The following is a 26,169-nucleotide window of genomic DNA, read 5'->3' as shown; positions in this document are numbered from 1 at the left end:
TAGACACATCTTTATCTGGTGCAGGAAGACTGCGCAAAAAACGTCACTCTGGTGGTAGAGACGGTACACTTGTACTGAAGGTCAATGCCGAAAAAAATAGAGAGAGAGCGCGTACTGGCGATCAGGGTCGGTCCGACAAGCAACTTGCGTTCGCCATCCGGACGGATAGATAAACCTCTGGCGTCCTCACGCGAAAAGTAATCTGTGTGCAGGATTTTCAAAGTGCATTGAAAGAAAGTGGAATTGGAAACGAAAAACAAGCGTTAAATATCATTGTGATCTATCAGCACATGTATCAAACACGTTTTCGAAGCACACCTGATCGAAAACTCAAAGCTGGCGCGCAAAGAAAGTTTGTTCCACAGAAATACAAGGCACTCGCGCCTAAATATTCGAAAACGACGGTGCGCCTGCGGGTATCTTTCCCGTTGTATACATTTTAACTACGGCTAGCGCCCAAATTGTTCAAGAAATAACGAAAAAAAAGCTACTATCAGCGTCATTGTCGCTAACATCAAGAAAGAACTTGCACTTGCCTTGTTGCCTTTTGGTACGCAGAGTACCTTTCATATATGAAAGAAAAAGGCCCAAGACCTAGCTATAGGCACTTCGCTTTTGTGACTGACTCTCCTAAACGAGCCACCTCTATCTGCCTCCTATTCGCGCAACGACCACTGGCTCTTTGGCCGTCCCAGATGTCATCAACGCAGATCACCAGCTACAGAACTCCGTCACGGTGCTTCACTGCACACACAGTCATCACTTCCTTCTTCTTTCTATTCCCCCTTTCTCTCACCTCCCGTGTAGGGTAGCAAACCGTACGCTCGTCTGGTTCACCTCCCTGTCTTTCATTTCTTTGCTATCCCTCTCCACCTCTGTACTGATCGCAAGCCAGCATGTCTTTGTCTCTGAAGCCTTCTTCATTCAGCTCAACTGCATTCCAGAGACCAAAATGGTGGCAAAGTATTAAAGGGTTCCTTCCTGTACTGTTTACTATCGCTCTGGCTATTCCTGTCTGGAAAAAGAAAAAGACGAAACAAAAATTTTCTTGAGCGAGGCTTCCTTTGACTCATAAATGACCCGTGAACTCTGTGTTCTCTGCTATTAAAACAAAAGGACGTAATGACAAGAATAGCGGAAAGCAAGCAAAAAACTGCGAGTACTTCCAACGTGCATTTTCTGCAGACCGTACGCTCAGACCATCGTTCCCTTATTGTCTTTTTACGTTGTACCTCAATACCAGAACTATCACAATACCAGAGCAACCAAGGATCTAACGTCTTCTTGACTTTGCCGAAACAGTGAGAATGCTCTGCACACAAGGAATTTCTTGACACGTTTCTTTGTTTGCTTGAGCCTCCAGGGGGATCAGGCTTGCGGCTCTAGGCAGATGGCCGCAAGAGTCTGAAACCTCAGGACCAGTAAAAACAGGGGGGGGGGGGGGGGGTATTAGGAAAAGGAAAAGGGCCGCTCTAATACGGGTATTTCGCTATTCAACGCAGTCGCTTAACGAGCTAGACGATCATGGACGGAATGTTTTTCTAGAAGACCTTGTAGCGCTCGCTTAGTCGACTCACATGAAAGAGAAGTCATTGATATGACTAGAAGTAATATAGGAAATATTGTCTGCACAGTTGATTCATTGTTCTCTCGTATACGTTTGTGTTCTTGCCTGTCTTTATAATCCACTGTAGATGTATTATGGCAATAAAAAGCATTCATTTGACTAAATCTAACGTGGCAAGATGCAGTTTGGAATGTGTATATGAAACATCATAAGACAATGTTTCAGCTGACCTATGCTTTTTTAATGTTTGTTTTTAGCTCACCGGCACAAAGCCTTATTTCACTTCAGCAGTTTTTGATAAAGCTTCTTTTGTGACGAAAAGAAGAATTAAATAAGTCGCAGTTTCGCCCGAAAACCGAATCATCGAGTGCAATAGCAAATTAGAGACAGCTATACGAAATAAGCATAGTAGTTTTATCGGCCGTATAAACTTGTAAACATAGGCGTACTAACTAAATTAAGCATGGTGTGACGCGCGCACAAGCAAACATGAACGAATCTCGCGGAATGACCGCGGAAACTCGCTGTCATTACGCTGGAGTGAGGAAGCGCGGCAGCAGCAGGGAGCGAATTGACCATCGTGCTGTGTCTCGCGTCAACGCGAACTAAGCCGCCAAAACACAGAGCACGGGCGGACTCTGTCTCCGTCGCAGATGGCTTTCAACATGGCTTTTCGGGGCGTCTGGAGCAGAAAGCGTACCCCCCCTCCCCTCCTACCCTCCCGCGGGAACATTGCGCGCGACGAAAGACGGTTTGATTCTTCCCCGCTTTCCTCGCTTACGTGCGCGAGATGGAGCGACGATCACCGGCTCAACTTGGCACGCTTTCACTCGCACATATACATACGGTGCGCGGCGACGATTTTCGCACCCTTACACTTTATACGGAACCTCACAGTGACGCCGACGGTCACGGTAGAAATGCGCCTGGAGTGCCCATAATATTGCCATCGTAATAAAACAAGTGAGTTTAACAATCCTGTTAATGCTTTGTACCCGCGGGATATCCATGGAGTCATTCTTTGACATATGTAAAATGTAATTTCCGCTTCATTTTTATCCTTTTCATCGCTTGCATCAGCTGCTGTCTGCTAATCGCGTTGTCATGCATTCCCCTCGCGCAAGACGCGCCTGTCGTATCCGAGCTGCCGCCATTTCTCCAAAAGCCATGCGGGTCCGCCATGATCAGCTCGGGGTGCATGCGTCGCGGATGCTGAAGTACATTCCCGAATGGACGCGAGCATTGCCTACTGCTCTGTAATGTACGACGACGCATGTGTGCTTTTCGTACGGGCTCGAGCAGTGCCATTCGATCGAACGACCACGTACTGTGATCCCCACTTTCTTGCGAGTTCAGTGCTGCTTTGCTTTCTGGGCAGAAGCTCGCCCAATAAACAATTTGAGTCTGCTCATCCGTCTGTGTTCCGGCGTGGGCACCGTAATGTGGTGATCTACATAGATGGAAATACCATTTCTGCAAACGGTATATATATGTAAAACGGAAGGGTGCGCTTGCCTTTGCTCGTGACCGTCTTAAGGCGATTTGCTGCTTTCGTACTTTTACACCTTATTTTGTACATAAGCTCACTTATCCTTCAGTTTTGTTTATTTCGCCTAGAGAGGCAGCGAATACCCTCTTTTGCCTGAGCAAAATATGATTACAGTGCCGCCGCATCTTAACGACGTCTGTTCTTGCAGCTAGGCTACGCTTCCTTGTCTCCTCTTTCCTCCGAACCGAGCAGTTTACTAAAAATCTGGGTGCGTGGCGTATCGCACAAGCACCGCTTTAGCAGAGGACGGACGCATCGATTTCAAAAGTTACGCGCTGTGGCGTCGACGGCGAAATGTCTCGAACCTGACACCATTTTATCAGATACATCGGACCTTGTCACGTGACGCGTTTCCACGTCACAGAAGTGCCTACGCGCCTGGCAACATGAGGATCGATGAATGCTACTCCGCTGTTCTTCGACATGCCTATAGCGAAAACGCAAGTCGCTCGCAGCGGCAAGGGCTTTTCTATGATGTTGCATGTATTCACTCATCTTGTTCTATTTCTTTATTCAAATCCACTCTTATGTACTTAATAAGACGCCTTCTAGGCAGTGTACGGTACCGCTTGGGTCACGTCCTATGATGACCTGCTAATGGAATTGTTGTCGCCTGCACAAAAAATACGGGTATGGGATGTGCCTTGTAAATACCCGAATTATTCTTGAAAACAAAAAGCGCGAATAAAAAGAGGGACAAAGCAAACAACCAACAGGGGCTCTCTAAAGGCAGCACAATGATTGCATTATCTATTTTATTTGTTCCTCGTTTGATTAATGCTTTTCCTGACCCAAACTTTACAACTTCAAGCTCTGACGCCCCATGTAAATGTGCCGCTTCGGTGTTCTATATACCTCACTTACTTGCCTCACTTTTCTCTCTCTATTGCAGCATGGCTGGGCTCTGCATCACTAGCTTCTTCGATGTTCGTGTCTCCGGTGGTCGTGGCCTGGTGTCGACGCAAGAGCGTCCGCCTCACCGCAGTCTTAGGCGGCCTAGTGGCGGCACTGGGCTGCCTATTCTCATCGTTCGCATCGCAGTTGCACCAAGGCCTGTTCAGCCAGGGCCTGGTGCTGGGTTTGGGCCTGGGCATGGCGCGAGACGCCGGTGGCCTGGTGCTCGGCCAGTACTTCAAGCGACGCCGCCTTTGCGCTGAAGTGGTCGCCTGTGCCGGTTCCGGACTTGGCACGGCGGCCATGGCAGCGTTCTTTCACTCGGTGCTCGGGTGCGGTGATGTTGTTCGTAACTTACGAGGCCAATTTCTGTTCACATCTGAGCTAGGTGCTTATGACTGTTATTGACCTGGGACGCTGAAGCGACGTGTCGCTTTTGCTGTGTCCCGTTTTTAATTTGTTTTTAATTTTATTGCGCTATGCACCCACACACAGTTATGTACCAGCCTGCCAAGATGAATACCACCCTGAATGTGCCGTATTATAGTGAAGTATTGCTAGATGTAGTTAAGGAAGCAGCGAAATAGATATGTCTGCTTTGTATTAGGTATACACGGTACCGATATCTCGGAAAACAATACGTTCACTGGAGTCACAGAAGGTCGCTGAAATGCGACTTGAAGTTTTACTACTAGTCGCACTGGGGAGCTGGTACATTTTGCGCGTTCACGAAGCACTGCTTACTATGCAGCGTTGTTAACCAAAGCGCAATGTATTCTTTGCTCAGACGGAACAGCGCATGACCGATTGATCAGTGTGGTTTGTCGTCCCAAAGCAACACAATTTCTGTGAAAAAAAAAGGAAAAAGAAAAGAAACGTTAAGAACGTTAGGTTCTTTAGCGCGCGCCCAATTGTCGGTGTAGGAGCAGTTTCTGTTTCCCCCACTTGAGAATGCGTCCACCTTCACTGGTAATCCAACCCGCGACCTCGTGCTCGGCAGCAGGACGTCGTAACCGCTGATAGAGCCATCGCAATATGCATTCACGAGTTCACTGCCTAGGGCATCCTTATAGCTTCTCATCATGTGTCATGCAGTTGCCTGAAAAGCTTTAAAGGAACCTAACTTGCCACCTGGCGCGCAAGTTTCTTACTTTTCTCTGCCACCAACCTCTCATTAGTTTACTCTCCTCATGCCATACGTAGCCGAATGGCGCCACTCGTTTAACAAAATTATTTTAAGTGCATATCTGTTGCTTTACTCCTTGCTAGAAGAAAATTCGGACTCTGACATTTTTTTATGGGAATAAAAAAGTTATTTGAGACATCCAGATCACTGACCAAGTCGTTCATCGGAGAAGAATTAGCAGTCACCAGTGATGATTATCAGGAGTTTATTTAACAGTACTCAAAGAAGGGTCATGAAGGGTGCAACAGGGAGCAATATGGCTGCGCATTTTAACATTTTATAACGCATTTTATAAGCCACTGTTGCAGAATCTCTATAAAACGGGTCTGCCTGCTTATATTTAGTTCTCTACCGACGTCACGCCGCGTGGCGACCCAAGCGGGGAAAAAAGGTTCGGCTGTGCTGAAAAAAAAAAAAAAGTTGAAGCCGGTGAAAAGCTGTATTGGAAACGTCCTAAATGTTCCTGGCATCAGTAGCTACTAATGTGGAAACACAGAGAGACGCTACCTTGCATGAAAAAGTGAGAAAGAAAGAGAGGATGAAGACAAAGACAAGAAGTCACGCTTATAGGGAGTATTCACGTGACGTCACCCTACTAAGCCATTTTGTAGTCCTATTCACTTCTTCCGCTACGCTGTTGGCTATAAGAGGATATAGATAAAGCGCAGCTTTTCACCGGGCTGCCTGTACAACAATATGGCGGACTTGAGGACGCTAGTGCATATTCCCTCCTGTGTGCTTAAGCTGGCGTCTTAGAGCTGCAATCTTTTTCAAACTCGCGGGTCTCTCCCGGTGGAACCAAACTGGCCAGCGGTGCAACACGAACTGTGCCCGGGAAAAGTGTCACATCGCTTGCCACACTTCAACCGTCCCCGTGTATACGCAGCTGGGCACGTCGCCCGGTCGTTGTTTGAGCTTCGGAGCATGACGACGCGTGCGGCGGCAGCCAGCGCCTTGTTAACGACATCGCTCAGCCGCGTTTCTGCAGCTTAAAAAAAAAAAAAGTAACGATGCGCGCGTTTCTGGAAACCCACCATGCCGTATCAGATTCGTTTCAACGGCACGTTCCTCCGGCGTATGGGCGTCGACCGGACGCGGACTCGCTAATGGAATCGTCGCTTCCCGCGCGCTTTAAAAATGACCGCTCGTTGACTGCCGGGAGGGAAAGCGCTTATCTGCTGGTTCCCCCGAGCGCTGAATTCTCTCGGGCCTCAGCCAGGGGCTGCTGTACTGAAAACAAGTAAACGCCGTAATGCGTTGAAACTCTATACACACGGCGATGCATGGTCTGAAAGAGTTAGCTAAGCGGAGCTCTGCAACGGAGACGTTCATATTAGGATATTTTTTCTTTTCGTGTTAGCTGTTCTGTGCTTTTAGCGAGCTTCTAGTGAGCGCTAGGCACGCCTATATTTCCTTGAGTGTTAGGGATAGCCTTCGAGCACCGCTTAATCGTGGACACGGGGGGATACATCTTCATTTTGAACGCAAGGTCTCCCGGCGCACGTGCAAGAGATTAGGATTGTTTAACTGGGCCCGCTGGTATTTGGGGCATGCGTGATAGGAGCACGACCTGGCAGTCTTACTCTCTTTTTTGTTTTCTGTCGCGAACTATTGTACTCTGTTTAGTGCGCTTGTAATAGAAGTGCTTAGCGCAGTTTGGGGCGGGGCTTCATACTTGAGTTCACGTCGAATGTTGACCGTTCGCGGTATTTACTATTCTGTTCTGCAAACATCATTAATTGTCTCTCGAGCTGCTTGATACTCATTAAAAAATAAGAAGAAAGACAGCACGTCGCTTGATACTGATGCTCTTTCGGGGAGTTCGCTCATCCGGCTATACATACCTATAGTAACCTGAAAGGGAAACTTGTCATTTGTTGACAGAAGCCGATATCGCAGAAAACAAAATTGAACTTCACAGTTGAACAACAGTGTTTCGTGCTACGTTCAAATAGATGCCCAACCTTCTTTCTTCATGAATATCCTCCACCTTGTGGACTTTCGCAGAATTACTTTAGTCAGTCACTCTTCCTGTGCTTCCGAGTTGTCGAATATGATTCTCCCACTTGGTGGGACGGCTTTCCTGAAAAAAAAAAAAAATTGTTGGGTGTGTTGGCACTGATACTTTGAAAACACTGCAGCGAATAGATCACACGCCGAGGCACTGACGGCACCAAAACGCGTTTTCGCAACACGCCTTGATAGACATGGGGTCTTCACCGCGCCGTATTGTCTTCAGTATTTCTTTGCGTCCGTGCATTATGCGCTGGCCGGTTTGCTAGTATCACCTGGAAAGGTATACTCAAGCGCTTGCGCGTCTTCTCGGGCTGCAGGTCCCTGGGCTGGCGCCATGGCCTTCAGGCCGCAACGGGTCTGGTGTCCCTGAACTTCGTGATCGGTGCCTTCTACCGGTCGGCGTCCCTGTACCACCCGCAACGTCGCGCCATCCTACACCTGAAGAACCAGCGGCGCAAGATCAAGGAGAAGAGACCGCGCACCGAAAAGCCGCCTTTCTTCGATTTCGCCGCCCTTCGCACGCGCACGCTGAGGGTCGTCATGGTAGCCGCAGCTCTCGCAGCAGCTGGACTCTACACCCCCTTCTTCTGCCTTGTAAGCATCTGTACACGCCTCTCTCTCTCTCTCTCTCTCTCTCTCTCTATATATATATATATATATATATATATATATATATATATATATATATATATATATATATATATATATATATACACACAGCATCTATCTGTAGATATACATTTAAAGTGACGTCACGGATGCTGTTTCTCGCCGTGCAAGTACATGGCGGCCACGATGCCACATCAGTGTGCACCACATCGTCACGCGTATACCGTTTTGCTTTTTGTCGTCGGCTGCCTTTCACTGGATTAGCGTTGTTGCCGACTTATCGCATGGCGCAGGCCAGCGCCTGTCATGCTGTTGCTTTCGCATTGTCACGATGACGTCAGTGCAGAGCATCTGTGCAACGTGTGCGCTAAAATTATTTGCATTTGGGGTTCGATAACTCTACTATACGACGTTACACCACGACATTACGCCTCGACTATACGCCACGATGGCTTTGTGACTTCCATGAGCGGAATGTGAGCACATAATTTACTTAATGATGGTTGTAAAACGCGGTCAGGCTAATGGTTAGATGTGAGCTGAACGGAATAGACACATGCCTGTATAGCGATTTCTCAGGATATTGTCACACTTTATCTTGCCTGCCATGCTATAGCTATGCGCTAATGAAATATGGTGCGCTCATCAAGCTAGTCGGCTTATAGACTCACTAAATACAAGTAAAACTGCCGGAAACTTCCCGGCCGCAACCATGCGCAAACCTTCAGGACGCTTTTCTGTCGATGCCTATAGGGAGTGCCGCGCAATCCTGCACACGAGGAGGAAAGCCGGTGCTGCATCTTAAAGCAGTCCGTTAACAGTCGGTGTCGCAGCTGCGCTGAAGCCTTTTCTTTTGTGGAAGAACGCCTAACTGGCCGGCGCGAGGGCCTTGCGTTTTCTCACTCTTCACAGGTAGACTTTAGCCGCTAGTCCATATCCTCGTGGCCCGTCCACACTAATTCTCTTCGAGTTGGACAGCGGTGTATTTCTTACTGCATTCTCATGTTTCACTCGTGTTTCTTCCAGTCAAAAGTGTTCTTCCTTTTGTTTTTGTTTTTAAATTTCGTGCTGGCTTACTTCTACTCATGTCTCTGGTCATTTTCATATTTAATAACCTTCCTTCTTCCATTTCCACCGATCAGGTTCCGCTGAGCGCAGCCGAGGGCGTCCAAGGAGCGTGGGCGCTGCAGGCCCTCCTGGGCCTCGCCACCGCGGGCGGGACCGGCGTGGCCGGACTGCTGCTGCTGCGGCGCCCGACGCAGTGCGCGCTCAGCCGGCGCTGCCTGTGCCAGCTGTCGCTGCTGGGCGCCGGCCTGGCCATGCTGGCGCTCGGGGCGCTGAACGGCTTCGCCGGCTACGCGCTGTTCGCGGCCGTCTACGGCGCCAGCGCCGGCGGGGTGGCCTACGCGCTGCGCATGCTCGTCTTCGAGCGGCTGAGGGCCAGGCACTTTGGCCGCGCCTGGGGATTCGTCCAGTGGGCCCAGTGCGTACCCGTGCTCGTAGGAGTGCCCGTCACAGGTACGCGAATTTGTGGCTGTTGGTGCTGTCAAGCATTGAGAGAGTCTCGGCTAATGCGAAAATGAGATAGATAAAAGGGAATGAAAAAGGCACCGAGGACAGCTAAATGCACGTCAACTTTGTTGTAGCTTATACAGGGGAAATGTGGTTAAGGAATTTAAGAAAGAAAAATTAAGATACAACGCTAATTTTGGAATTTATGTGAAACGATGATTTCGTGAAGTGGGGAAATAAGTGGTGTAATAAGTGCTGCATGAGGTTGTTCATCCGCTGCAATGCGTTTTGCGGCATACCGATTTCGTGCCCGCCCGGCAAATCAGCAAGACGCGGGAATCCTCACCACGTCACTGACGTGATCCATGCCACCGAGGTGATCCACGCGACCGCGGATTACACTGCCTCCGGGATCGGCTCACTTTTCGTCGCGCCACCTGCAGGATCAGCCATTTTTACTATTGCCCATTCTCCAAAACCGGCCCTCCTACTCAGCATGAAGTCGACCGTGCAGGTGGGCCGAACCACGGTAACGTAGGCACAGGAAGCTTCGCGTTAATGAAGGAATTATGAATACGTATATTTGTAGCAATGATGATATTTAGGTACCCTTTGTCGTTTCACTACGCAATTCCGTAGGGAATCCTGCGGGCAGCCATTACATATGTAGGGGCATAGAGCATATGGAGCTACATATAAGGCGATTCCCTATATCAGGGCCAGGTTTTGTGTCTACATGGCATGACAGCGACAGTAGCCGGTCAGCAGAGTGCTGGAGGGTTCACTAAGACAAAAGCTTCGCTTTAGCAAATTCTGGGATTCAATGACCCGAAACTGCGCAGTTGATTATCAGGGATGCCGTAGTCAAATTCGACCAGCTGGGGCTCTTTACGATGCATGCAAAGCATGGTACAGGAGCGCTGTTGCATTCCAGTTGGAATGCGGCCGCCGCTGGAAGAAAACGATTCAGTGACCGGAGGTAACGAAGGCAAGAAGAGAGAATGCCGAATAAGTGAGCACCGGTAGCCGCGCATAAGTACTGAAGTCGACAGGCATCAGTGGCCCCCATTATTGTTAAGTTAATGTTCACTGTTCACACGGTCCTGCCTATATATTAGGTTGCCCGATTAGATGCCGATATGTCTAGGCTTGCTTCCACTTACACTCGTACCTCAAAAGATGTGTTCAATTACCCCTGCTTCCGGTGTACGTGAAGTTGTTTTACTCTATTTGCCCCCCTGTTGGGCAAATCCGTCGCTAAAGAAAGCCCAGAGTGGATTACAAAGCAAAAAATGAACGCCTGCATGGGTCATCACATCGAAACTCTCACGCCAGTGTTGCTGCCTACATCGTAAGCGGTTCATTTGAATTGTTCATCCCTTTGCGGAACCAAGCAAGCCATTCGGCGATATGTAGTAGGGTTTTTTATCCCTTATGCTTATAGATATCTTGTGTTTGACGAATCCAAGAACGTGAAGGACTTTGTTTAGATAACGTTCACATATTTCATGCGTTAAACACTAAATGCTGCGCAAGTTGTTCGAACCACAAAATGCTTCGCTCGGCACTTTTATTTTTAGACACTGACGTCTGTTCCTGCACAATACTAAGTGTGACCATGTCTGTGAAGCTGTTTTTCTTTCATTTTGAAACTCGTTAAATTCGTTGAGTGGTTTACCACTTTTGCACGAGCCGATTCAGGCTCCAAGTTTGCGACATTGTGGCACTGACTATTTCGCCATCTTGTCAGCTCTGATTGGCCCAGAGTTCTGCCAAGGCCTCCCAGATTGGCTCAAAATGCCGCCATTGCATAATTTGACAGTATGGCGGAATTTGACGATGTCCAGTACATAGCATACGTCCCTTGCCAAACGAAGCAATTTGTTGCTCTGACGAAACCAAACTCTTCGTCTAAAGATTATAAAGCTGAGGCTTCTCACCCTCGCATTAGTTTCTCTCTTGGTGGCGACCTTTATAAGAAACGAAACTCGCACATAGGTGAAATTTTTTCTGCGGACGTTGAATGGCTTTGTCCACCCAAACGCAGGTTACATAAGCAAGTCGCGGGAGGACCCCAAGGCGGGCTTCTACTTCTCGGCCGCGTGCACATTCGCGGGCGCCACGAGCCTCTTCTTCCTGCCGGAGGCCGCCAGAGTCGAGTCCCTGCTGTGTCACCACGTGACGCAGCACCAGCAGCGCCAACGTCAGGACAGCAACCACTCGCAGGACACGTCGTGCTGTGGCGAGCACCAGTGCGTCCAGCCCGCTCGCCACTGCCACCACCATCACCCCAGCGTCGGCGACGATAGCCCGAACAAGGGCAGCTTCGAGGGCCCCAGCCCCACGGAAGCCGGCGACGTCGCGGTAGCCAACAATTACACGCCGTGCACTTGCCGTAGGTCGTTGCTGTGCTACCAGAGGACGATGTCGTGGACCACGTCGGTGGACTTGCTCGACCAGCCGGCACTGGCGGGGCTCACGCTGGACGCAGAGTGCGTGGAAGATGAAGAGGTCGGGGCGGGGCCCCAGTTTTCGGAACGGGTCGTCGACGATAGGGTCGTCGTCGAGATCGGTGGGTGCGCCGTGTGCGGGGCGGCGACGGCGGGACCACCGTGTGAGTGCGCGCACACCAGAGACCGAGCTGTGGTGGTGTCGCCCAAGAAGATGCACATCGCGCGCTGCTCCCACGAGCCGCTTATCTTTCGGTCGACCATGGCGCCCATCGAGGAAGTGACCAGTACGGTATAGTGGCTGCGTGCTTGTGTCAGCTTGCGACTGTGGCTTGCGCTTGTGGAACAGCCTAACAAACAAGTGAACTTGTGGGACTCCTGCTTCTACTACGTCACCTCTGCTTCGATGGAGAGACAAACCACCGGTGCTCAGCCTTGGAACGGTTGAATCATCCTTTGATGATCTGTCTGCAGTTTCATCAGGAGGGTCCTTTACGTAGTCGGCGATGGTCTCACGCGAGGTTAACGCGCTCAATTACACTACTCCTGCTGCATACTTGCACTGCAATTTCTTTAGTGCTTTAGTGCGAATTCACATAAGGATATAAATTATCACTGCCACTCAGCCGGGCGCTGAGCTACATGCTGTTATCCTTATGAACAGCACCTGTACTTTTTTCATATTTCCGGCTACACGGATTCATAATCGGAGTGACTATAGTTAGGCGCCATGACGTCCTTCTTGACAATGTGGAACAAATAAAGATCGTGTCTCGCCGGGCGAAGAACTAATTATTTTTACGTATCTGCCCGTTCTTTTTATAAGCATCTGATCAGTCAGCCATTCGTTTGTAAACTTGCAAAGAGGTAGCAATTGTTTCTCCCTGGCCTAGAGAATGAGAAAACGAATAGCACATTTTAGAACGGAAGTGTTGACTCGAAGAAAGAGAAAAGGCGAGGAAAGGAATTAAAAAGCCATAACTCTTGGTTTGCTCGTTTATATAGCAAGGAGAAGATAAGCAGAAAGGGTATATAAAAACATCTACGCACACAGTCACAGATGCAAACTAAGGCGTGCAATTTGTCCTTTTGAAGCATCATAAATTGGATGGCTTAATTTTTTCGATCTTCAGGCACATTTTTTTTAAAATGGAGTGCTAATAGCGAGAACCTCGTAGCAGTCACTGAACTTCTGGTTTCACAAAATTTTATTGCAATCGTATTAGCGGTTACTTATTGACAAGCTACATCTGAATAAAAAGAGCGCAAGTTAAAGCATCGTCTTAGTTTATAATTTCGGAGGATTTGTAGAATGTCTTTTTGCAATGTTCGACTCAATCTCATGCACTGAAGTGAATCGTGGTTTTTGTCCTGCGATGGCTTTCTGATTGCCAGTGTACTCGATGACCTTTGGCAATTATTTAAAAAGAAAGGCCTGTTCATTTTCATTGGCTTCCAGAAGAAAATTGCCGGTGGCATTTTTGTTATCTACAACTGAACCGGCGTCAATGAGAAGCATTCTTTACGAAGCATTATCTGCCTCACGTCAGGCACGTCGCGTTAGATTCATGTTTGCCTCGTTTCGGGCACTTCAATAGGAGAAAATAAGGGAAGATAATCGGGAAGATAACAAGGGAAGATAATCGTTAACGTTAGCGATTGCTTTCTTGTGTGCCCTGTTGCATATCCCCATGCGGTCCGTAAACCACGAAGCCTTATCGGCACACCAACAGACACACGAAGTGAGAATCTCGTTGTCATCCCTAATGCCAAGTGATACCACGGCATAGTACATTTTGTTGTGATAACAGCACACCAGCTGAAACACCGTAGCACCCCCCCCCCCCCCCCCCCATCCATAGTATCCTGACTGCAACTATGTTGTAATGGAAATCCGTAAACCGGCCGCGCTCGACGTGGAGGTGTCTGTTGCGGATGGGGCGCTATCGATTAATATATTCAAAGCTACACACGACCCTCGTGTCCCCCTTGGTACATCCATTACGAGGGGTTGGCCCCATAATGGGCAAATAAATACCAATATCACGTACGCAGACCCTAAGTTGTCTGTTGGGGCACAAACCCAGCGGCACATACACAGAGACCCAAGCGACGCCGTCTACTAGGCCGGAAAGCAGCCAGCAGCTTACACCCAGTTGCCCATGTCGTTGCTCGGCAAGATAGCGGCTATAGCACGTACCTAATGATCCAAGTTGACTCTCCTCCCATAAATGGCCAGAAGCATACAAACCGTGAAGTGGGGGAAAGTGCCAGAGAAAGCTATTGCATTTAAAAAAAATCCTTGTTCGGTGTTGGGACTCGAACTATAGGGTCTCGAAGCACACCGTCAGCCCAGGCGGCGTGAAAACGTGGCACTACACCCCCGCCGACCAGTGCACCGCCCACGCTTGATTGACGCTCTTCCGAGCTTTAACGTAATACATTAATTGTGGAGGGGCTTCCCAAAGTTATTGCGAGACGCCACGTGAGACTCAAAGCTTTTGGCTAAGATTACGTTCCGAAACTCGTCTGCGCGAGAACGCATGCTCTCAGCGGAGAATGTCCGGGTACGAAAGCGGGGATCGAAAGAGTGAAAACGTTCAATTCGGTTTATTGAAGGAATGATGCGCTAGACAGCGTATATCTCTTTCAGCGAGGAGATTTACGTTGCCTTTGTCGTTTTGTTGAGCCATTTCGTAGAGAACAGTGCCAGCGACCAGCGTATCTGCAGCGCTATATATACGCGTGGCTATACGTGCTCGCCGACTAACGCATGTGCGCCGTGCTGTGTTGAGCCATGTCGGATGATGACGTAGTCTACATGAAATGGAAGTCTGCTGGAGGCCTCGAGAAAAAAACCCCTTCAGTGCTTAAAGTGCTTGAAGGTGAGGTCGAACCTGTGTCCCGGCACAGCAGCTAGATGCTCTAGTCACTAGCCCATGCGCATACTACTCTCGTGTCATCGCCAATTTCGTATAATTTGCATAATTTCCTTCTTCGTGTCAGCCTGTGGCTGGTACTAGTCTGTTTCAGCACTGTTCTTCGATTAGAGCCAAATGAAAGTCCACAGCTGGAAAAACTGCCGTTTAAATTTTATTTAGCGATTGGACCAATGGACCAACCGGCCAACGGCGATTGGACCGACCAGCGGTAAGCAACCGCTAGTTTCGTTTTCGAATCCCGCGCCGCCCTTGCCACGAACGGCTGTCTAAACAAAACATAAATTATAAAATTGCATAAAGTCCGTCAAGTGCGCTTTCTGTGGCACAGCTTATATAACTGATGCAATAACAAATTAAACAACATCGCTTTTTTTTTTTTTCGCGTGAGTGAAACGAAAGCGCTGCTCCTTTCCCTCAACTCAGTTTGATCGTCGACTTCGTGTGAGGCGTGGTCGGCTCGCGGCTGCTCAGCGCTGATGGCTCAGCCACTCATGCGCGTTGTAGGTGTTCAGGAGTGTTGCACGCCTTTGCCTTGGCTTTGGCGACAATGCCTGTCTACTTTCACTGGAAAACTGGCCATGGGAATGTTCAGAACCAACCGAATTTGTGAGGTGTGAAGAAACGACTGCGACAGATGATCTCGGGTCAAACGACGAGACGGCCATGTCGGGGCATCACTAGCCTTCTGTGGCTCTGTGGTGTACGTCAGGTTCTTTTACATTCCCCGAAGACGGCAGGTAAGCGAGATCGCGTTGCGCAACTGTTGCATTTTTCGTTATTCAAGCGTTTTTGCGCAGTAGAGGAAACCATCCACGAACTCCGCTCAGTTTTTTATTTGTGCTTGATGAAAGCTTAGCTTACAGCACAGTGCGTCTTATATGTCAATACAGAAATAAAACGAAGGTTTGTGCTTGGTTTCCCGTCACTGGCACGCTGCATGAATAACACGCATAAGCCAGCGTCCCGCGTAGCGACATTCGCGGAGCGAGGTTGAGTAAGGTTGAGCGGTCGGTCGCGCCACGACCTACACGCCCCGTCGGCCGCTGGTAAAACAAAGACGCAAATGGCGGTCAGGGGAAAGGAGGGTGTAGAAGACAAAGGAAAAGGAACGTGACGTCACGGCTGCTTTTGTTTCGTTTGTGGTTTACTTTTTACGCCGTCCATCGTCAGGGGGGAGCAATTGGCGCAGACTGTAGGTCTGATGTAATTGTGACGAGTGATTTGACGCGGACAATGGGATGGATACGGTGTTAGTACCTGCTGCTTCAGTGTCCATGACAGCAAGTATGGGATGGTGTCTTTGCACCACCCTTTGCACTGGATGGTGACATTGCACTGCCCATATTTCATGTAATGCAAGATTGACAGATGTACACCGATCGGGACGTGCGGAACCTTAGGCAAAGAATGCTTCTCTCGATCGAATAAGCCACAACAACGTTAACCTTGCGCTTTTATTTGTGTCTTTATTGACAAAATCGGTGGGGCTTCATGTAGTTACAACATCATGACAGTTACAGAGCACAGGAACAAAACCGTCAGTGAGAGTGGAGAACTAGACATGCGCATTGAAAAACGTCGCACACAGCGTGGTAGCAATTTTTCCGTTGTTCACCAGCGTCACTTTCTTTGTGCGCGCGCGCGTGTGTATGTGTGCCTGTTTGTTTGTTCCCAACCAGCGCTGTAGCACTTTAAAAAAGTACAAGAAGGCAGTACGAGCAAAATGACTCAACGAACTGCTTCTTTTCTCGGTGGGGTGGCTTTTCCTCACGATATTCTGACAGGACTACGGTTATCCGTTCATTTGGCACATGGCGTGTTACGTCTGAATAGCGACTCATTATTATCCCACAGCGTCGTTACCAAAGGTTAGAAACCCTGTACATGAAAGAAAATAGCGGGTATTACATATATATTACTGTTAAATATTTGTACGTCGATTACGGTACAAAGACGTGAGTGGCGTTGCCACCATATACGCATAGTGTCAGTAAAAATGGCGATAGAAGTGATTCTTTATAAATAGTGTTCACAACAAACCACCCAACTTGTGGGTACGAGAAAAGTACACAACAGCAGAGACCACAGCGATCCGTACATCAACCCCGGCAATCACCCCATCTTGAGTGAAAAAGAACACATGACGGCACAGTAAGTGGGCTTTCTGGAGCGAACTAGGACCGGTCGGGGTTGATAGCTGTACAACTTCGTGAGTGGGAATCATTAAATTTCACTCCTTTCACCGAAGAAGCGAAGTCCAAGCGGTGGTGAACAGCGCCGTAGAAGGCCGCTTTAAGTAGAAAAGAGGTCAAGACCGGCTTGATTCGGCACAACGCGGGACATGCACGCAACGCGGACGAAGCTGAGCGTTTATCTTCTCTGCCTGTAAAGTCGGTGGCAAAATTTAAACAGGGGGGGGGGGGGGGAATCTGCCAGACAGCTCAATATTTTATGAGCGTGGGCACGCAGTCGGCATTTCAGGTTTACTGCCGCTCTGCGGAAACACGCAAAGTGGAGATGAGGTTCCTGAAAGGGAGAATTGTCATCCACCCGACTGTAACGCTAACCTATGAAGAAAACGCATATAAGTTTTACAGCGAAGCTGTTGGCCTCTAGTTGGTCGGGATTTTTCGTGGGGTGCTCACCCAAAAACAAACGGCAGCTGGACGGCTTTGTGTTTGAGCTTGCGCGTAACAGAATTATGTTTCCTCGTATATTCGAATTACAATCCGTCGCTGTCATGTCCGCAGGTTGTGTGTAAGTCGAACTTAACGAATTCCCTGGTGCAATTAACTTTTACAGATTCATTTTCTTGATTAATGTACTTGCGCTTCGTGGAGGGCCTTGAAAAATGAGGATGTAGCCGCACTCGCGCACACGTTCGTGCGCGCGTGACGTACGCCGCTTGTGGGCGTGGTGGTTGTGTGACGTCATCTACGTGTTTGCCTAACGTCGGCAACAGCTTCGCTTTACATCCCCTTTCACAGGTTCGAAGTGAGGCGGACTTTTTTTGTTAAAGTTTTGCAGTTGAAGAAAAATTTGTCCTGGTCCGGGGATCGAACCCGGGATGAACGCCTTTTCGGGGCTTTTTCTGATTTCTCCTTTCATACATGTGCTGGTGCATACGCAATGAACTCATTGTGCTGTCTCATTAGCTGCAAGCTAACGCTGGGCTGAAAATCGGAACCTGCATCCCTTCAACCTTGACGACGACTCTATGGCCTTAGTTCCCGAGCTGCATGGAAATGATCACGACACTTTAATGAACCGCAGTGTCGACCCACGAAAGATGTATTCACTGGCATTACGCTTTCTGTACGTTATTAGATTATACGGTGCTGGTCACTTCTTCAATAGGAGCCATGGTTGAGCGGAACACCAGCGGTTCGTGGACGCATCGCGAGGCGTGCGCCTTTTTAGGCGACACCACGGCTCTGTCTCTGGTTGATGGGGCGCAGTCGCACAGTGGTCCAGCCACCACACCACCACACGACGCGCAGCGGGCGCTAACGTCTACCACTAGTCGCTCGTCAGCGATAAACTGCAGCAGCTCCGGCCGTCGCACAATCTCGGCCAGCTCGTCGTCGAGGCAGTCTGCGTCCGGCGCAAACACACCGCCCAGGCCCGGAGGCTGGTCCAGGTACTCCATCGAAGTGGACCACGACGTGCTCCTCTGATATGACAGCAGAGACCTGCGGCTGCAGGCGCAGGGCGTCCTGATCACTACGGCGTCGGCGTCGGCGTTGTCCGCGTGCTCGAAGCTACCCTTGTTCGGGGTCTCACTAGCACTCGGGTGTCGGTGCTGCGGACACTGGCACTCGCAGCACGGGGCATCGAGCGAGTGGTTGTGATTGTGGTAGTGGTGGGGCGGCAGCTTGTGCTGGTGAGGAGCGTGGATGCAACGAGTCGACTCTCTCCGGCCGTCCGGCAGGAAGAAGAGACTCGTGGCCCCGGCGAAAGTGCACGCTGCCGAGAAATAAAAGCCCGCTTTCGGATCCTGCCTCGACTTGTTGATGTAACCTGCGATAGGAGAGGACATAGAAAGATGAAGGAAAGATGTATGGAAAAGCAGGTAGGAGGTCTACCAGAAGCAGTTTTGGTTAGCTACCCGTCAGACGAAAAGGGGGTCGAGCGAATGGATACATATAGCGTAAGAGGAGAGAAAGAGAGCCCGCCATCCGGCGGCAACAGGCAGGGAAGTCCGTTACGTATGCAGATATAAGGTCTCTCACACACGTACGTAGCTGTGACAAGATTTTCACATGCCTTCTCTTTGTCTACCCGCGTTGTCTACCCTACGCCTTCTCTTAATCCTCTCTTAAAGGTGAAGCTTAAGCGTCCTCCAAGTATTTTGGACCAGTGAACGCTCGCTTTCGAAGCTGACGCTCTAACTCAGTAGTAGCGTATCCAGGGTCGACTGACGGCAGTAATGTGCGAACGCTAAAAAGGTGTGCTGCTTTCGAGCTAACCAATGTTGTGAGAGCAGTAGTACACGAGACCGGTAATAAACTATATTCGGTTATACATTTACAATTGAGCGGCAAATACACTGCTCTCCAAGTTAATGAGGCTGTGGAGATGTGCCAGCCAATAACTTTCTTTTTGTTATTATCTTGTATTACTCATCACGGAATACCCTGTTACTGTAAACATAGACGGCGGCGCAGCAACGCTGGTAGCGACATATCGTAATGCTTTGTCCAACCACAATGCCTTATAAATGTTTTTTTTTTCACGTTACACGTGTGTTCTTGTAGAAAGAAAACTAAAGAACGACTGGACGTGGGCGATTACGGGTCTGTCAACTCTCTACACCAGCAGACAAATATATAGAATATGGTTCTATACTACAACTACGTGCTCTTCCTGGTTAAACCCTACGCCACAAGATGACACCACCAACCCGGGATAAACAGAGCTGAAACTCTCCATTAAAACGGTGCCTTGGGAACTGTGCTTAGTAGCGTGGAGGCAGAGAGAAGATGCACTGTGGTTTTGCGGGCGCAGAGGTCGTACTGAATTCTTGATTGGGACTACGTCAGTTTGTTGGCATGCCTCTGTAACTGCGCGGTACGTGCGCAGTAGGCATAACCACAACACGTGTCGACAAGCAATACTTATATGGTAGAAATTGCCCAATAAATAAATCAATCACTTTTACGTTTCCAGGACTCGGTGAGTTTAGAAGCGATGACAAAGTGTATCGTAACAATTGAGCACCGTAATTATTACATATGTGAGGGATATGCCATTACTCATGATGACACGTTGTCTAACACAACTGCTCCAAGCAAAGGATTGTTTTTTGCGCTTTCCATGGTGTATATAGTCACAAAATGAGTCAACTTGATACATCATACAATGAGTAAAGTTTGGTATACAGTGGTATCTGTGTGGCCATCAAACGGTGAAACTGTAAAAGCACGCGAAGCTTTTTTCTGAAGTGTCCCAAGTTTTTTGAAGATTTGGCACAGTGTTTTCCTTTGCGTCGCAACCTGGTGGAACAATGGGAGGAACTGCTGTCTAGCGACCGCTGCGAGGCCCAGCTATAGGTCTAGTGCGGCGTGCACGACGGACAGTAGAAGCCAGCGGAGCCCTGGACTGAGGGAAGCTGATCATTGCGAGAGAGGACGGAAGATGCAGCGTGTGAAGACCTTCGGGGAAGACACAAGGAGGAAGACTCCCCTGAAGAATCCGCCCTAGCCGCAGAAAAACAATTACTAAAGCTCAATAAAGTTTTCACTCACTCACTCGTACTGAATTCTTAGGTGTACAGTACAGAAAAAGAAGTTCAAAGAGGCCGGAACGATAAAATTAAGCACAAGGAGAAGGCGAAAAGCAACAAGCACAAGATATTTCTGCGATTTTTCTTCGATCGATGTATAGAAAACAAGGATGCGGCATCGTTGCACAGTTTTGCGTGGATTGGCAGCTCTAGGGGGTACAAGAGATCATCGGACGCTCGTCTCGTTGACCCCCCTGCCATTCTTCTCATTGCCGTCTCTTTCTTTCTCTCTCTCTCTCTCAGTGCGCAGCTTTTATAGTGGGCGTCGACCGAGACGTGACGCTGTGTGTACCGCCAGATTGCGACGCAAAGGAAAACACTGCGTCAGATCTTAAAAAAACTTGGGGCACTTCACAAAAAAGCTGCGGCTGCTTTTACAGTTTCACCGTTTGATAGCCATACAGATACCACTGTTTACCAAACTTGGCTTACATGAAGTTGATTCACTGCCTGCGCCATACGTCATGGCAAGCGCAAGAACAATCCTTTCTTGGAGCAGTTCTCAAACGTAACCCAAAACACCGCCAGTTAGACAACGTGTCATCATGAGTAATGGCACATCCTTCACATGCGTACTAATCACGGTGTACAAATGTTACGGTGCACTTTGTCACCGCTTCTAACTTCACTGAGTCCAGGGAGCGAAAAGTGATTGGTTTATTTATTGTGCAAGTTCTACCGTATCAGTATGGCTTGTCGACACGTACTGCGGTTATGCCTACTGCGTATACACCACGCAGTGGTATCGGCACTCCTATTTTCTACTGTATAATGCATTTTACGATTATCTTTTTTCACTTATAGGCGTCATCACATTTCGGCCGAGAAATGTCAATTTCAGGTGTAAAATTGTATATCGCGCGAAGAGCGGGCGCGTACCTGTGACGGGCACCCCTACTAAGACCGGCAGGCACTGGGCCCACTGGACGAATCCCCAGGCGCGGCCAAAGTGCCTGGCCCTCAGCCGCTCGAAGACGAGCATGCGCAGCGCGTAGGCCACCCCGCCGGCGCTGGCGCCGTAGACGGCCGCGAACAGCGCGTAGCCGGCGAAGCCGTTCAGCGCCCCGAGCGCCAGCATGGCCAGGCCGGCGCCCAGCAGCGACAGCTGGCACAGGCAGCGCCGGCTGAGCGCGCAATGCGTCGGGCGCCGCAGCAGCAGCAGTCCGGCCACGCCGGTCCCGCCCGCGGTTGCGAGGCCCAGGAGGGCCTGCAACGCCCACGCTCCTTGGACGCCCTCGGCTGCGCTCAGCGGAACCTGTCAATGACGGAAAACAGAAAAGACACGAAGGAATCGGGTGACAGATAACGGCGGTATGGTATGGTATGAATAACTTTATTTAGGTCCTAAAGGATCAGTCTGGGACTGATGCGGGCCGCTCCCACGTCGGTACAGAGAGGCCGAGCCCCTCTGCCGTCACACGGGCCCTCTGGACAGCCCTGAGTTGGTCCGCCAGCACTTCACTGTGCAGCATCCGCTGCCAGACCAAAATAAGATTTCAATTGCGAATTTAAAACAGCGAAAGTTTCGTTGACGGATGTCGAAAAACGTTTGCTTGATTTTCCTTAAGTAGAGCGATTTAGCGCACGAGGCTGTTCGAATGTATCACGCTATTTAAATAACCTATACATTAAGAACGAGCTTCTGGATTCGCTATCCTGATTTGGGTTTCATTGTTTACTGTAGGTTTGTTAATAACTTGGCTCTCTCTCCATCTCGCCACGTTAAATGCCGTCACTCGAGCTCAGGTACCCGAACGAGCAAAAGTTTTCGGGTCACGGTGCTCAGTGAATCAACGAAATGGCTTTAAAGCCAAACCATACACCATCGTACCCTAAAGGGGCTCATAGATAACTCCTGGTGCGATCACCACATTGATCACAGTAATTCTAGGCAGAGTAGCGAAATCGCGAGATTATTGAACTTTCTTTGTCTGAGCGTCTTTATTCCAGACATGCATAGGTACATCGCTGAGAAGGGAAAAAAATCAGCTAAGTTTCCGCTTGGTGGTAATCACTTCCCCCTTGTATACATCGGTACACCTGTACGCACAAAAACATAAACGGCACAGACCAACATTATTTACGAGGAAGACTCAAAACAAAGAACACGCAGTGTAGCCTAAAATGAAACATACAACAAACACAATAACACCGCATTGCAGACCTTTAATTCAAATTAGAGAGAAATAGTGGCAGGGCAATGCACAAACTGAAATTTCACGGATTGAGGTGTAAAATCAACCAAGCTTGTTTAGTAAAGAAGGGAAAGTATATTTTGAAGTTTGAAAACTGTGGTTCGTACGTGGGCGAGACTTAGATCAATATTCATGGTGTCGTGTATAGGGTAGTATTGAATGTTTGTGCGGAGGTGAGCAACTTCGGATGAGAATAATACGCCGCGTTGAGTCCATAATTTGTGTAAGTGTAAAAGACGGTAAAGGTACATGTGGGATAAACGCAGGATGCGATAGGTGGTAAACAGTGGCTCAGAATGTGTTCTGTGAGGCACGGAAGTAATTCCTCCGAGCGCATTTTTCTACATAACTGAGAGAATCATGGTGTTTCTCTCTATTGTACTGCCCCACACCAAGAAGCAGTATTTGAATTGGTATTCATATAGCGCGTGGTACAACATAAGCTTTGCTTTTACAGGCAATAAATGCTGGAACTTTCTCATGATTCCAACTATGCAGGTAACTTTACATTGTAGTTGCTCGGTGTGAGCATCCCAGTGCGTGACCTTGTTATGGTATGTACCACTCGCGTGAGGTGCGGGGTCAGGAATGTAGTGTATTTCCATCGCATGTCTTTAAATAATAGTCTATATTTAAAACAACGACGCAGATACCACACCATATGCGAATAAATTTTTTGCGAAGCATCGTCTAATGACACGACGCGTTGTTCTTGCGTCACTGTCAGTACTCGTTGATGCCAAAATTCAAGCACTTGGTTTCGTGCCGTTCAGTTGCTTGTCGACGCCAAACTTCAAGGCATCCTCGTCTATGACCTAAGTAGTTCACGGGCGTCTGAATACAAACTAGAATATGGAATAGAATTTATTTACATGAAAGAAAGAGAGGTCGACCTGACTAGTGCGCTCTAGTCTGCAACTCTGTACTGAGGAAGAGAGAAGTGGAGTGAAAGTACTGGGATGTATGATGATGATAAGAGAAGTGGTCAGCGCTTATGTATATGAGACAATTGCCTTGCTAGAGCCGCTCGTCGAGCTTGGTGTCCTGCAGAAAATTCAACAACACTATAGTTGCAAGCATTGAAGTTGCAGTGACAGACCATGGGTCAAGGATACCTTCCTCCGACAGTGGTTGCCTGGCAACGCTGGCTAGAAAACTGCCTAACGTTCTTCGCTCCAGCATATGTGCTGGGAAATCGCACAGTATATGTTCCAGTGTTTCAGGCATCATGGCAGTGTTCACAATCAGAGAGAGAGAGAGAGAGAGAGAGAGAGAAAGGCAAAGGAAAGACAGGGAGGTTAACCAGAGATTATCTCCGGTTGGCTACCCTGTACTGTAGGGAATGCGATAGGTGAGAGAGAGAAGGAATAAAAAAAAAGAACTACACACACACGCACGTACACACAAACTGTTTCTGTGGGCCCTGTCACGCAGCCTGCAAAGGCGTTCCTAGTGATATGTAGCGTCACCGTACAATCCTGCGTCACACAGTGAAGTCACAATCAGTCAGTGTCTTGTAAATACTGTCAGTCATTGTCAGTGTCTTGTAATACCGCAGCAGCGCCTTCATAGCCGATCGCGCTGATGTTCGCGTAGGCCAGTATCCAAGGATCTTGTTTTCTGTCAGTGGGCGCTTGTCCAGTTTGTCTAGGGTGGCTGAGAGGACTGCTCTTTGCGGGTTGAATCGAGAGCACTCACAAAGAAGGTGCGCGATTGTTTCATTGCACCCGCAGAAGTCGCAAAGTGGGCTGTTGGACATTCCGATAAGAAAGGAGTACGCATTTGAAAATGCTACTCCAAACCATAGACGAACTAGAAGGGTGCAGTCGCATCGTGGAAGCTCGGGCGGAATACGGAGTTGTAAATTAATCAGGTAATTAAAGGTAATCAGGGCTGTTCGATTGGCCGAGGAGGTGCGCGTAGCGACGGGTGACTACAAAGTCCTCCACTACGGTGTGCCTCATAATCAGAATGTGGTTTTGGCACGTAAAACCCCATAATTTATTTTTAAAGAAATGGAGTGCATGCGTTTGGTGTGTATACGTACGAGACAGAAGAACGGCGTGTACAGTCCGGCCGCGGCAAGAGCGGAGGTCACCATGACGACCCTGAGCGTTCGGGTGCGAAGCACGGAGAAGTCGAAGAAGGGCGGCTTCTCCGCGCACGGCTGCTTCTCCTTGATCTTGCGCCGCTGGTTCTTCAAGTGCACGATGGCGCGCCGGTGCGGGTGGTACAGGGACGCCGACCGGTAGAAGGCGCCCAGCACGAAGTTGAGGGACAGCAGGCCCGTCGCTGCCTGCAGGCCGTGGCGCCAGCCCAGGGAACTGCGCCGGACATCAGTGAATGAATGAATGAATGAATGAATGAATGAATGAATGAATGAATGAATGAATGAATGAATGAATGAATGAATGAATGAATGAATGAATGAAATATTTTATTAGTGGATGGTATTATTTCCTGACTAGCGATTAAGGCGGGCTATAAAGTGGTCCTACATTGTAAAGAGAAGGGTTTTTTTTTTCGAGCTGGGGTATCAAAGGAATACTAAAGACGAAATTAAGTTTAGCTGTGTAAGCAAATTACGCTTCTGCAATGCTAGAAAAGCTAAGGTTACCGGCAGAGGACGCTTGGTAAGCCAGAAATGACCCAAAAGCGAAAAACACGTGGCGATGGCACCTTGAAGTTCCCGCGCCAACTCACCGTGACGTCATGAATTTCGATGGCGTCGGTTCGACTGTTAGTTAACCGTTTTGATAACTAAAAGGATTATATTGTATGCTGAAACAAACCAGAGAGTAAATTTAGCAAGTTTAGAGAATGTTTGCTGCGCCAAAAGGGCCCATATGCGAGTAAATGCATTAAAATTTGTAACCTTACATTGACGCACCGGTGACGGGGCTTCAGCGCGAACTTGAAGAAGACAAAATATGGAAAAAAAAAAGTTTGGCCTTCATTTCGTCTTCTTGTAAATAAACTCTTAACTCGGAATTAAACGGAATAGAATTTTTAAGGAATATTTTGACAGTCTAAGCCGATTTAGTATTTCACTGTAGCATTGCCTTAAAGAGGCACGTGCTCTTCTGCAGTGCGCCGCCGCCTCTCGTAGGGCCGGAACCGTGATTCCTCTCGATTCGCAAAAGTAGCGCCTCTTCCTCTGTCGCGGTCACCTTCTCCCTCTTCCTCTCTCACTCTTACCTCTCGTCACGCACTGCGACGACATCGTTCCGCGGGACGTGCACACCACATGCGAAACCGTGGATAGATGGGCAGATAGAGGGAGCGGGTGGGCCCGTTTGGTTCGCGGCGACATTCACGGCGCGAACCGCGGCGACATTCACGGCGCAATCAATTGCAGGGGCTATACGTAGGTCGTCTCACCTCGTGCACGCACAAGGGTGGTACCATCAAGCTGGAAAGTGAGCGGAAAAAACCAAGTCGGCAATAGAAGAGGCGGTTCTTGC

At 48.8% G+C, this 26,169-nt stretch overlaps 3 protein-coding genes across 5 annotated transcripts in view; 2 read left to right on the top strand and 1 right to left on the bottom strand.

Annotated features, from left to right (window-relative positions):
- Nucleotides 1–12,575, top strand: part of LOC135909267 (monocarboxylate transporter 13-like) — a 62,189-nt gene extending 49,614 nt beyond the window's left edge. Inside the window, exons 2-5 of the mRNA XM_065441173.1 lie at nt 4,009–4,342; nt 7,530–7,806; nt 8,964–9,339; nt 11,381–12,575. Of these exons, the coding sequence (XP_065297245.1) occupies nt 4,009–4,342; nt 7,530–7,806; nt 8,964–9,339; nt 11,381–12,081 (1,688 nt within the window). The 3' untranslated portion in view covers nt 12,082–12,575. The remainder of the gene's footprint in view (nt 1–4,008; nt 4,343–7,529; nt 7,807–8,963; nt 9,340–11,380) is intronic.
- A 2,012-nt stretch (nt 12,576–14,587) lies between these two features.
- Nucleotides 14,588–26,169, top strand: part of LOC135909264 (uncharacterized) — a 121,852-nt gene continuing 110,270 nt past the window's right edge. The window contains exons 1-2 of the mRNA XM_070538991.1: nt 14,588–14,668; nt 14,790–14,933. Coding sequence (XP_070395092.1) covers nt 14,896–14,933 — 38 coding nt within the window. The 5' untranslated portion in view covers nt 14,588–14,668; nt 14,790–14,895. The remainder of the gene's footprint in view (nt 14,669–14,789; nt 14,934–26,169) is intronic.
- Nucleotides 16,172–26,169, bottom strand: part of LOC135909265 (monocarboxylate transporter 13-like) — a 65,225-nt gene continuing 55,227 nt past the window's right edge. For all 3 annotated transcript variants that reach the window (XM_065441170.1, XM_065441171.1, XM_070538989.1), the window contains exons 5-7: nt 24,753–25,029; nt 21,390–21,765; nt 16,172–18,745 (exon numbers count right to left, since the gene is read on the bottom strand). In XM_065441170.1, coding sequence (XP_065297242.1) covers nt 18,054–18,745; nt 21,390–21,765; nt 24,753–25,029 — 1,345 coding nt within the window. In that variant the 3' untranslated portion in view covers nt 16,172–18,053. The remainder of the gene's footprint in view (nt 18,746–21,389; nt 21,766–24,752; nt 25,030–26,169) is intronic.

Source organism: Dermacentor albipictus, chromosome 5, assembly GCF_038994185.2.
Source record: "Dermacentor albipictus isolate Rhodes 1998 colony chromosome 5, USDA_Dalb.pri_finalv2, whole genome shotgun sequence".
NCBI classification, from domain to species: Eukaryota; Metazoa; Arthropoda; class Arachnida; order Ixodida; family Ixodidae; genus Dermacentor; species Dermacentor albipictus.
Note: the sequence above shows the minus strand (reverse complement) of the source record. Positions and strands in the feature narration are given on the sequence as shown.